This window comes from Zea mays, chromosome 1 (assembly GCF_902167145.1).
Source record: "Zea mays cultivar B73 chromosome 1, Zm-B73-REFERENCE-NAM-5.0, whole genome shotgun sequence".
NCBI classification, from domain to species: Eukaryota; Viridiplantae; Streptophyta; class Magnoliopsida; order Poales; family Poaceae; genus Zea; species Zea mays.
In genome coordinates this window covers 62064722-62077880 of record NC_050096.1, presented here as the reverse complement: position 1 = coordinate 62077880, position 13159 = coordinate 62064722, and the positions used below count along the sequence as shown (strand labels likewise).

At 41.2% G+C, this 13159-nt stretch overlaps 1 protein-coding gene across 1 annotated transcript; it reads right to left on the bottom strand.

The window, feature by feature from the left end:
* Nucleotides 1-1178: 1178 nt before the first annotated feature.
* LOC103635078 (villin-2) lies at nucleotides 1179-11699 on the bottom strand. Its single transcript, XM_008657631.3, has 24 exons — nucleotides 11262-11699; nucleotides 10975-11093; nucleotides 10724-10823; nucleotides 10545-10610; nucleotides 10215-10451; nucleotides 9953-10130; nucleotides 9732-9864; nucleotides 8614-8773; nucleotides 8382-8538; nucleotides 8204-8307; nucleotides 7955-8113; nucleotides 7208-7276; nucleotides 7055-7123; nucleotides 6760-6897; nucleotides 6159-6287; nucleotides 5359-5509; nucleotides 5213-5223; nucleotides 4983-5123; nucleotides 4768-4893; nucleotides 4131-4187; nucleotides 3953-4051; nucleotides 3623-3851; nucleotides 2780-2976; nucleotides 1179-1709 (listed from the first exon to the last, which is right to left on the bottom strand). Exons 2-24 carry the CDS (start codon nucleotides 11028-11030, stop codon nucleotides 1596-1598), a joined length of 2880 nt encoding a protein of 959 aa, XP_008655853.1. The 5' UTR covers nucleotides 11031-11093; nucleotides 11262-11699; the 3' UTR covers nucleotides 1179-1595.
* Between the last annotated feature and the right edge of the window lie 1460 nt (nucleotides 11700-13159).

Genomic DNA, 13159 nt, shown 5'->3' with positions numbered 1-13159 from the left:
ACTAACCATGTCCTCCAGGCCTTCCCAGAACTCTCTCTTTGAGTTCTCATTAAGGCCTACTTGAGGAGCATACGCGCTGATAACATTGAGAACCAAGTCTCCAATGACCAGCTTGACTAGGATGATTCTATCTCCTACCCTCTTAACATCTACTACCCCATCTTTGAGGCTCTTGTCGATCAAGACGCCTACTCCATTCTTGTTTGTTGCAGTCCCCGTGTACCACAACTTGAAACCTGTACCTTCCACTTCCTTCGCCTTCTGTCCCTTCCACTTGGTCTCTTGAACGCATAAAATATTTACCCGTCTCCTCACCGCAACGTCAACTATTTCTCGTAACTTACCTGTTAAGGAACCTACGTTCCAACTGCCTACACGGACCCTAGTTGGCTCGACTAGCTTCCTTACCCTTCGCACCCGCCGAGGAAGATGCAAAGACCCTTGCTCATTTTTCACTACACCCGGGCGCCGATGTAGCGCGCCACTAAGGATGCGACGACCCGATCCTTGCTCACTTATCACCGGCTCCAGATCAAGAGACAGCGCGTCACTTGAGGGGTGACGACCCGGCCCTTGCTCATTTAACACCATACCCGGGTTCCGATATGGCGCGTCGCTAAGAGGGTTACGCCCCAACGGTTTTCTTTGTGGTTTCATCTCCATAAGATTTGGCTGGTTTTTTACGTTGGTTTGCCGGACCTAACACAACCCTCCTCCTTTACCGGGCTTGGGACCGGCTATGTTGAAACGACTCAAGGAAGTCTTCCAATCAACATAGGCGGAGTTGAAAATAACCAAAATAAATAAATAAAATATGCTAGCAAAATCCAATTATTTCTTCTACCAGAGTCTACTTGCAATTGATTCAGAAACTCCAATAGATCCTAGTTACTGTAGCTCCTTTTTCTTTTTTATGAAAGGCTAATTGGAAATTTTTATCATCACCATACAGATTCATACTTTGAAAATAGCCTGTTCCTCTCCTTCCAGAGCCGCAGCCACACCATCAAGAAGACTAGTAGGGTGTCAAACCAACCATATCATCATTGAGCACAGCTGCAGTGCTCAGCGGTAATGCTATCTCCAGCAGCTTACTTATCTACGTCTTTTATTTCAAACTTTATTTTATAAATAAAGTAATCTATAATGTGAAACAGTGTTTTGCATGGTCCATGATATGTTGGCCATTACCTAAGCCAGTAAAGATGATTAGACCAGTGGTCAATAGAACACCACCAGAACAATAGAAGCTGAAGTCTTACAACAAAAATATGTTGCATACACCTTGGTGCCCATGCACCATTACTTACAAAAATCTCACTAGTAATGCCATTTACACCAGTTTGATTTTTTATAATACAATAAAAAAAGAAAACACGTGAAAGGTCAACATCAAGAACGACCTCAGAATAATGGACGGGCAAGGGGGATATATATATAATGCTCCCAAACCATGTGCAGATAAAAGAGTAGCCTATACAACTCACGGATAAAGCTGCTGGTGATCGATCATCATACGCGGAACGAGCATGATGAGAATGCTGGACAATCCTGTGCGACGTAAGGGCTTTTATTAGTTCGAAGCCAGCCTTGTCTCAGAAAAGATCGGCTTTCTTTTTCTGCAACTCTTGCTTCCACCTTGGCTGCTCGTAGAACTCCTCCTTAGTCATGCCAAATACGGTCTCGAATTCACTGTCCACCAAATATGTCTGCAGAAGCAAGATGGAATTAGCCTTTGGAACCCATAAACATGAGGTGCACTAATTGCAGAAGAAGAGGCAGCCATAAGCTGTGACAGGTAATCCAACGAGAAACGAAAAAAAAAACCCGTCATATTCGGTTTAGTTGCATCTGTAATAAACCCAGCTCAATCATAGTACTAGTTCAGTAAGAGAAATGGTCACCGTCCCTGCTTCTTTTGCAAATAACTGCTGCTTGCGGTACTAGGCCAACGAAAATGACTAAGAGCATCATTATCTTGGTGAGCGTTGTTAAATCATGAATATGTATGGAACTGAAAGAATACAAGGATACATTTTCTAGAGTTCTATAAGAGAAGGATTTGGCTGTGATTCTGATCAAATCTTGGCTCCTTTTTCCATGCCAGTTTGTTTCTTCTCCAAAATAACCTTTTACACCTCATGTTCTTCATGACTAACAGTAATTGCGGCAATCCTGACTGGCTGTTATTTTCCAAATTGTACGTCTGGGATATTAGTAACCAGAGGTTACCTCCAAAATAAGACCTTGAAGCAAAGTCTATAATAAGTTTCCAAAGCTTACCCATTTACTCTTTATTGTGAATAACCTTGCCTACAAATGTTTACAAAAAAAAAAAATGGTTCTATCTACCATGTCTTATGGGTAGGGGTGGTAACGGATCACGATCCAAATGCTTCTTCACAAAAAGTTAAGGCCCTAAAATAATATTAGTTCAAAAATGAATAAGAATAAGGCCCGATCCTAATCCGATTCGACCCTTAAAATTTGCAGTGTAAATTTTATAGCCCATTACCACCCCTACTTATGGGGAATCCAGTAAATCGAAATTCTGAAGTAAATGCTGAACGCCTGAGCCTCAGATGAGGCGAATCTAGGTGTCTGTTTGTTTTTAATGCAAATAAATTCACCAGTTCTAAATTGGTCTAGATTCAAGAAAATTTCTCAAAAAGTCCCCTTTCTAATTTCGACAAATACTCAGCCCTTTCACAAGCAAATGAGGTAACAGGAGAGAGAGAGAGAGAGAGAGCTTTTATCAATGTGCAGTGGAGTCACAAACCTCTCTGCGCTTGTTGTTTATCCCACTAACAGGGTCAGTGGACTTTGATATCAATCGTTCATAGCTAAAGGTTGTCTGGCCTCCATTTTCTTTAGCTGTTTGTTCCTGTGAGACATCAGGCTCTGTTCGGACATCTTCTGCAGTCCCTGTTTCTAATTGATGGGGAGAAGTAGGAACTAATTCAGTCTTGTCTGCATCTGCATCAAGTGAAGGTGTCATCAACCTTTGGCATCAAGCTAAGGGGTAAAAAAGAAATAATCACAGAATTCTCCTAGGTTCACTTACTTTCTTGCAGTTACTAAGCGAATCCTATTCACTATTGATAAGTAACTAAGGGGGTGTTTGGGTCCCACCTCCTAAACTTTAGTCACTTTTAGTACCTAAAATACCAAACGGGTAACTAAAATAAGTCTTTCAAATATGATTTACAGTTTAGGAGGGTGACTAAAGGAACCAAACACCCCCTAAACATAGGCAACAAGCTTAAACACATCCTAGATCCATTTTACTCTTCCAGGGAAAAAACAAAAGGACACGATTTGGATATTTCTACAAAAGAAATAACGATGCAACATGGCTGTGCTAAAAATATCCAATATTATTTACCAGAATTACCAACATCACAGGAACAATATCGGTGGGAGCTTGAGTCATGGTTCTATTTATGTTATCATTCTAAAGAAATATGTCACTCAAATTTTGCAAAACTAGATAGCTAGTTCGTTTCCATCACATTCGAATGAACTAGCTATCTAATTTTGTAAAAGTTGAGTGACATATATACAATTAATCCCCTAAAGAAAAGGTGAAACTTCAAATAAAATTTAGGCTGGTATGTCTAACCTGCTGTTGGGGACGACCTACTGTGGCGGGGGCTATGAGATCCCTCTGCAGTCAAAACATTGGACAGTGCTGCAACAGCAGCGGCTCTTTGAGACCCTTGACCTGAATGAGATTGTGTCTGTGTGCTGCTAGGTTTTGTCGATGGATTAAGGGCAGAGGACAAGGCAGCCATTGCTGAAGCTCGTTGAGTATGCTCGCTGTCATCTGAGCTTGTGGGCTTCTCATCTGACTGGAAAAAACCCACAGGACCTGGTGGTTAGCTGCTAAGAAAAATCCGGAAGGAAATTGTTACTGTTTTTGAAACGGAGGGAAGAAAATTATTAGCAGTACCTGTTTTCCTTGCGACGATGGATTCAATGCAGATGAAAGAGCGGCCAAGGCTGATGCCCTTTGAGTTGGCCCACCATCACCTGAGCCCTTATTGCCACCCTGCAAGCAGTTAAAAGGAATAAGAAGGAAAAATAACATGTATCACGCTTTGTAAATTGAATAGCAAAAGTGGACTTGCCTCTGAACGCATTCCGAAAAGAACTGAAAGTTTCTTCTCAAAAGAGTTTCCATGAATCTGTTTCAAGGATGACATGTATCAGCTTTATCGCAAGCAAAGAAAAAAGGTATGCCCAAAAGTAGTATATTATTGGACATATGAGAAAAAGTACATTTCACTCCCTACCCACTGTGACCCCCCCACCCAAAATATATATATATATATTCAAAGTAATAATAATAATGTTCTCACAATAAATATTCTCTGTTTTTAAATGTTCACAAAAGGATAATAGGAAAATGGGAAATTTTGTGCTTAAGAACTTTATGCCAACCTTTGAACCTAGACTAGTGACGTGGGGTTCACCGATCCACGGACTTCAATGATCTAACTAGTGTAATAACTCAGGAGAAGTTGGCAAAAGGCAAGGGAAACTTGTTCGCGGTTTTCAAAAAATCGTCTACAACAAGCTGAGCTGAAAGGTACTGAAACTAGGAAGATGGCAAAGCTCTCTGCCTCTACAAAGTTGATGCTACCAAGTGAAAAAGGTAAAACCTTCAAAATATGATCTGTACCATACAAATACCTAATAAACGGAACATACTTAGAACGAAAAGCTGAACTTTTAAAATACAGAAGTAAATATATAAGAGCATACCACGGATCGTGCGCTATCCCAGGAGAAGTATGTCCTGAAGAAGCAAGGTTCATTCCCTTCATTGACTTTATAGAGAGGCACATCAGGAGAAATACCTTCAAAGGCCACGGCATGTTGTACGTATTTCTGGGAGGGAAGCAATCGTTGCTAGGAGTTGGACGATAGTGATCCAACAAAAAAACAGAAAGGTTAACACTTTAACACTTGGTACCTACCTGGCCAATGTCAAATGCTTTCTGTTTTTCTTTTGTCTCCACACACTGACCCATCCAAACAAAAACCTCACAGTGTGTATCAAGTATCATCATGTCTTCGGTCAACAGATCATCTTGTGAAAAATTGAAAATTTCAGTAACCTGCGTACAAGTGAGCTTTCAGATTATTTTAAAAAAAGCAAGATTACTGGAACAAGACCAATTTGGATCAAATCAATACAGAAACAAACCTCCAGCTTCCCTGACAAATGGTGACGATGTTATCGCGATTGAAGCCAAAAAATGAAAATGAAAAATTAGGGTCACTATAAAGCATAAAAACACAATGTGGTAACATCGAGAAACACTGTGAATAGAAGGTTTGACTACTACTAACCATTCCTCAGAGAGAAGGTATACAAATGAGGCTCTCTAATAACAACATCAGGTGCAGCATTTCTATTTGTATAACTCTGCTTTCCACCAATAGAAGACCAGAAAATAGAGCTCTCAGTGCCCTCCTTGCAATGCTTGACAGCAACACCGGTCTGTAGGATTGGGGGTACAGATAATTTAAGTGGGTAATAGTCGACACGATAAGAAATGTCAATTAGTTCCTATTTTATCAGAATCAAGTGCTGCCGAGGAAGGAGCATTCAGCAACCAGCGTAGTTCTGTGTAACCTCTTTGGATAATTAATAGACCTTAAATTTAGACGGCAGTGAGAAAACACCAGTATTTGTGCATACAATTATTACCTTCCAGCATTGATGGACTTTTATGATAAAGATCATTCTGTTAGCAGGTTTCAACAAAATCGTCTTTCAGAGTTGTTTCACTCAAAACTGGTTTTCCATAGCTCATTAGGAGATAGCTAGACGAAGTTGAATTGGGGTGAGACTCTAGTATTGGGGGATGTACAATTAATCCTTCTCCATTGCTTTCTTTCCTTGATACATCTCCCTTAGTATACAGAGGATTATTGGTCCCCTAAGAAGGCCCAATCAAATTCAAACAAAACATATCCAATCCTACCTCTAGTTGACCCAAATCTAATCCTATCTGTAATTGAATCAATCCATTTAATTAATATTATGGCCCCTGTCCCCCTAGCTGACAGCCCATATTCCCATAACAAGGTTACCAACTTGCCATGCATGAAAAGGAATTATCAAAATTGGTTTCATTGGTCCATACCTTCAGAAATTCAGCAACTTTAGCAGCCCACTGTTGTTGTTCAAAAGAACTTGCATTCCCATTCCATATAAACATCGAGTTTTTAGCTTGCAAAACAAAACAATCTGTGGAACTCAAGGATGTTGCGACCTAGAAAGTCAAATAACAATTAGTTCAAGGGAGCAAAAGGTTGGACTCTTTTAAGTTACTTACTGTGCAGTTTTGTACTAGATATACAAACAAGGATAAAGCTTTTTTCATCCATGTACTCTTTAATTAAGTTTGCTGGCCAAGAAAAATATTTTAAAAAACAGAGGATGCTGGTATGCAGGCCATAATGAGAACATAGTGATTCCATCCAGCATTAGTTCCATACTTCACTTCCCTATCTTAGGATTTTGAGCAAACTGATAGATGCATAAAACTTGATGTGTTATAAGAGCAAAAGTTCTTGACCTCGAGATTTAGTAAAATCAACGATAACCTGGAAAATTGCTATGACCCATTTTTACGGATATTGATTAAGTATTATTGGCTACTTTTTCTCATTAACTTAAAAATTTTCAGAATGCTTATGTGAATGGAAGTCAATATATTTACAACAGGTAGAGGTAAGAAATACCGCATCAACTTGAAGCGTTTTATTGTTATGAACCGCTGTTCCAGAAATTTGAATGAGAGCAGTGCCATCAGAACAATACGTTTCATCTTTCAGACCCTTCTCTTCTACAAATTTCTTATAACCAGAGCTAGTACCACCCTGCATGATTTTACAAATACATTGCCGTAATTTCGGGAGTAACGTTACAAAACATTTTTCATTTCTATAGAATGCTCCAATGAGTTCTTTGCAGACCAGCACACATTTATCATTAACTAACTCCCTATACATGACATAATCACAGTGAGCACCATACCTTAAGAATAACCATTGGCTGGAAAATAGCCACAAATTGTGGTGGCTCTTTTCCTTGATAAATACGACCCTACAACACCACAAATAAGTTATGAAACTCATCCACAGGAAATATTTTATGCATAATCAAAAATTTAAAATATGAATACAGTACCTGGACAGGTCTTCCTTTCAAAGAATTAAAAGTTGTATTAGCTATTTGAAAAGCCGCCTCTTGATCTTCCTACGTTAAATAAACAAAGAGTAGGTTTATATACGGGCACATGATCCACCATGAACCTTTGTATATGTTAAGTACATCAAGGCTCATATGTTAAACATAGGACACACAAATGCATAAGGACCATCGTTATTTCAAACAAACATGTGCACTAATAGCTTCTATTTGGATGCGAGAAGAATTCATGACAGAGTTTTACAAAAAAAAAAGATTAATAAGCAGGTTTCAGTTGCAATGTAACTATGAACCAGTTCCTAACTTTTCAAAATTGGAGTGACATATTTCTAAGGGCATATGCAACCTGACACTGTTGCACGGTACTATAAGTATAAGACATAACTAAAACACAATATAATATAGTGGGTGTGTCTAAAACGTGTGTCTTACTATATTCATTGCACAAATCAGAGCATTCAATAAATTAAATTGATATATCAACTAGTCCTCTGTCTCGAACATAGAGATAAGACACCGTGTCTTCGTTAAGATATGCCTTGAGTTTTTTTTTACATTTACTTGTTTAGACACACTTGAAGACACAACTCAAGACACATATTGTACATACCCTAATTAGCCCTAATAATAAAAAGGCATTCCAATAACGGGGGTCGACGGAAGATGCAAAGCAAGAAAGTTCAGTGCACTACATCTTAAGCATGTGTATATTTGAAGGACAATCACCTGTACACTATTTTTCCCAATCCAATAAGCTAGATAGAACTCTTCTTTTTTTTCAGCAGAATGATAAGTGTAGAGAACAACATAGCAGTCTCCGCTGTAGAATTTTCCAAGTTCTTCCTTTGGAAGAGCAGTCTTGGCACTGCCATCAATACACCAAACCTGAAACATGCACAGCTTGCTTGTGGTTTCATTTCTACATTGCATCCACTAATGTACTCAGTAGGAAAATGCGATTAAGTTCAGCAAAACCTCAAGCTTTCCACCGCCATCCAGCAAAGGAGGAACTTCGTCATTTACTGGCACACTAGTTTTTGAGATTCCTTTGACATCAACACCTTTCTGCTTCAAGAGTGCTGATAAAACATACATGTTAGTAATGAATGACAAAAGGCCAATTGTTTGATTTACCAATAAATAAATATTGTACCTGTAACTTTCCCTCGGCCTTCCTCCGTGCTGGCACTCCCTGACGTGTTACTTACAGGCCATGACTCAAACTTAGACTTGAACGTATGATTCTCGTAACCTTGGATCACTTGAGTTATTCTTGTTGTCTTTGGTCTATTTTCTTTAATAATGTATTTCTACAGGAGGTAACTTTTAGATAGGTTATATTGTGAACAAGGCAAGAAAGCAATAAAATTGGGCTATGGGTTTACCTCAACTGCTGCACTGGCAGCTTTCCTGTCCTCTACCTGTGTTACCCGACCAACCCACACGAATAGCTCAGCCCCGCAGTCAAGTAAAAAGCACTTGGTGTTCTCCAAAATTGATTTTGTAAGGACAGCGTCTTCTAACTTCAGTTGGCCGTTACTGATACTGCAAACACAACAATTAACAATGAAGAATAGAATTATTTTTTGAGGAAACAATATTGAAAAAATGTTGGGGGTATTTGTAGTAGTTAATAGGTTTGCAGTTCTGGCTGGACGTGTTGTAATACTTAATCAAAGGCACAAAATATTTCTGTGCAAGGGGTGTGAGGTGTGACCGTGTGAGTCTTGGATTCATTGTGTTTGTCTGAGTTTTTTTTTCTTAATGCAATGACAAGCAGCTCTACCACGAATTCGGGGGGGGGGGGGGGGGGGGGATTTGGGGGGATACACAGAAGTGCTTATACACTAGACTGTCCAATGCAGAATGTTAAGTAATTGCATGGTACCCGTCCCAACAATCCAGCCCAATGATCCCTTGCTGTTAATGCATTAGGCAAAGTTTGACACAGATATTTGATTCCCTTTCTTAAGTGAATTCACCGTAATAACAATCCATCCCAATGATCCCTTGCTGTTAATGCATTAGGCAAAGTTTGACACAGATATTTGATTCCCTTTCTTAAGTGAATTCACCGTAATAAGTAACTTGAAAGTTTTAGACAGTCGGACGTGCGATGTTGGCCCGTTACGTGCGGTTATTATAGATTGCTTATTTTTGTAAAAGACAAGATGGTCATATTTTTTATAAACAAACCTTAGGTCCTACTTATCTATATATGTACCCCTGCCTCTTAATCTTATATTAGCAAAGTGCTCGTACGTCTCTTAATCTTATATTATAGAAGACACGTGTATTCTGTTGGCTGGGTGGGTGTAAATATGGGTTTAGAGCCAACGACCGTGGTTCGAATCCCCATTTACACATAATTTTAGCTTCCTTACCATTTAACATAAAGGACCATTAGAAAAACTTTGCCCCTCTTAGGGGTTAATAACAAGTACTGATAATTAAAACCAATAGACCAAATTCAGTTGATTGCACACTCATAAAGAGTAGGTACCTGAAAAGCTTTGGTGATGTAGTTTCAAGAACAACATCATCATCACTTATTGCTTTTTTCCCTATTGGCGCAAAACCTCCAAAAAGGACCCAGAATTCTCCTGAATCTGATTCTGCTTGCAGTTTCCCATCATCTATTATCAAGGCAACAAAAAAATGTATAAGTGTGTGTGAACTTGCTGACGTTTCACATGTATGAGATTCGTCTCATTCTCATCTCACCGACGATTGCAACAGCGCACACTCCGTCATGGTATTCCTCCTTTAAATGCTGGATCACTTCCAAGGCTTTGGCTCTTTCTTGGATGTTGGAGTTTGCACCGTTGAATTGATATATTTTGTTCTCAGTATCCAAGATAAAGACATCATCATGGTTCAACGATGAACGAGAAAATGGAACCTGAGCAAAGAAGACAGCATTAGGATTGGCTTAAACAGCTGATGAAACATACAGGAAGCGAGGATGTGGTGGAACACAATGCACCTCTTTAACTCTGATAGCTCTCTTCCCTTTGCAGATATATAGACGTGTTTCAAACTTGTCCACTTCTGGCTTTTTGAACCCAGAAGCAAAGCCGCCCTCCATGGGTATGATGCACGGTTTAAAATACGAGAGGAATTTATCAGACTCGTAGCACTGTGGCTCCCTGTGCTGCACCGCACGGCCCCCGAGCATGCTGTCAAGCTCAACTGTCTTGATCGCCGCAGTTCCAGCTTCATCCTGCGTGACAAGAACAGTTTTCGACAGGTGGGCACGGAATGTCGTTTGTAGCGTCGTAGGAGATCTGAGGAGCAGGCACAGAAAACCTACTACCTGGCTGGAATCTTTTCCGATCCAGAAATGGATGTCAAAAATAAAAGCACCTCCTTTACATGTCGTCTAAAAAATGGGACAGGTACAGTGCATTAATTAATAATAATAAAATACAGTTTGTGTAGGGGAAAAGAGAGAATGCTGGTGGCTCTGGAAAAAGGAAAGGTTAAAATTATTACCTGCAGAACTATATAAGAATCTCCACAGTAGAATTTGCCATAGTCTGATTTTGGCAAAGCGACTGGCTTGAAATCCTCGATCCTCCATATCTCTGTCCCTCTGTGCTCAAGTCAAGGAGCACATAGCCAACATAAAGAGAAAAGACAACTCTTGCGTGTGGAACCGAAGACACAGAAAGAGAAAAAAAACAGCTAAAATAAGGTGGCAGCTTGCATGAAGCCATCTACTGGTATGGTAGTAGTAGGGATACGGTTTATGGCCAGCTCCTTGAAATGCAGGCTCAAGCACCACTTTCGCAGTCGACATTGTGCAGGAATGTGACTAATTACAGAACTTTACTTGGGCTCGCACCAGTTAGAAACTCATGTACTGCAAGAGCGCACAGGCACAGAAGAAATTTTAAACCATCATCATGAGATCCGCGTCGCAACCACGCATCCATCCACGCCACGCAAAGAGGTCGATCAATCGAAACGAGCGAGACCGGGAGAATAGGAAATGCAGAAACGCTATGATGGATCGAGCGGTCGATCGTACCTGTTAGACGTGTAAGGCCGATCGCGGAATGGATCGATGGAAGCGGGGCGGAGCGGAGGTGGGTGGGTGGGTTGGCCACGAGCCAGCGAGAGAGAGGAGAGGGGGGTGGAGGAAGGCGAGAGGCCGGGGACGAAGACGATCCCTGTGTCTCCGAGGTCCGAGCCGACGTAGGAATGGAACGGATTGGATGGGTCGGGGTGGATGGACGCCGCGGCTTTTGCGCTTGCCTGCTTTTAGAATGGCCCCTATTTATACGCGCGCGGCGATCTGCCGCTACTTCTATACTTGTGGTTGCCGCAGCGACGGACGGATGGATGGTCGGTACTCGGTAGGAAAGGGGGCGATCGAGCTCGAGTAGGGAGTCTCTGCGAGACTGCGAATACAAGGAGCGAATAATAATAGATCGAAGAGGGACACAATAATAGATCGAAGAGGGACACGTTGCTAGTGGCTGGCCTAGGACTGGGCATAAAACCCGAGCCCGAAGCCCGTTACCTAAAATACCCGAACTTGTACCCGTTTAGTCCGAGACCCGTTACCCGAACAGTTCCAACGGGTAACAAAACTAGATACCCAAAGTAAGTTTGGGCCTAATCAGGTATTCATCCGCGGTACCCGAAGTACCCATTCTACCCGAAATTAGACAGCATGCTAGCCCAAGCCCAACAGCGGCACAGCACAGCCCACGGGCCACGCCCAGTTGATATCGGCAACTCGGCATGTCACAACTCGCAGCCCTAGCTCCCAGCCTCCCATTCCCACGCAATTCGCCGGCAGAGAGTGAGCTGGTGTGCGATAGAGTCTTCTACCACCCCAATGAGATCTGGGATCTCAAATCATATACCTTCGATCACAGGGTCTTCTCCATAGTCTACACGTCTGGTAACGAACGGAAAAGTTGCCTCTCTATTTATGAGCATTGCAATTTGCAAATCTGTAGTGTGTGATTTTCCCGTTATTTGAAAATTTTGTTGTGTGAATGCAGGTGAGGACTTTGGTGCGTCAGTTTGGAAGATCCCAGAACTTAATGGGCGATCAAACTCACCGGGCAATCAAACTCACTGTAGCTTGAGCAGCTCTTTGAGCTTAGTGGGCATATGGGCAAGATTAGACAGTGGACTCCTGTTTCTATTGGTTTTTAGCTGCTCTAGAGATTTTGTAATAATAGCTGAAAAGTCTTGGTTTATGACTTTGTTTGTTGTCCACCTGTCATATACTCTTGTGTATGATTTATAATAGCGGGTACCCGAATTTTACCCAAACCCAAACCCAAACCCGAAATTGCGGGTACCCGAAATTTCAGGTACGGATACGGGTTCTACTGTTGAAAACCCGAAATATAAAAATCCCAAAAAGCCCGACCCGAAATTTCGGGTAAACCCGAACGTCCAGTCCTAGGCTAGCCCGTGGCGTTCGTCACCCTTGTCCGGAGGCACCGTCGACCTACGCCGGCCGGGGCAACACTAGTGCACTACCCGATTTTTTATAAACCGTTCATATTTAATTATTGTTTTCGAATATATCGGTCATTGCGCTGAGCATGTTTTAGCGTCCAGGGTCAAAGTATGACAACGACTATTATACAAACAACCATTAGGTGTAACCATGTAAGCAAGTTTTTTTGTCCGTTAGATCTGGATCGAACGGTAGATGCTATCGTAGTTTGGTAGGGCTTTTTTTATAAAACTACATGAGGTGGTGGTGAAGGGTTTAAGTATTAAATATGATATGCGGTTGGATCCAGATCTAACGGACCAAGAGTCTCGCTTGTACGTTTCCACCATTTGATAGCTGCTTGCATAGTAGTCGTTCCCCAAAATACCGACATAGACAACACCTCGATATCGTGCATTTTGATGCCAAGCTCGGCACCACATATCTTAGTGATGAACCATTAT

Excerpts from the sequence above, each read along its gene's own strand:
- LOC103635078 (XM_008657631.3), bottom strand. The coding sequence starts at position 11,030 with ATGTCGACTGCGAAAGTGGTGCTTGAGCCTGCATTTCAAGGAGCTGGC. Across the intron at positions 10,131-10,214 it reads GAGCTATCAGAGTTAAAGAG|GTTCCATTTTCTCGTTCATC; the intron begins GTGCATTGTGTT and ends TTCTTTGCTCAG. Across the intron at positions 3,852-3,952 it reads CATCGTCGCAAGGAAAACAG|TCAGATGAGAAGCCCACAAG; the intron begins GTACTGCTAATA and ends GGTTTTTTCCAG.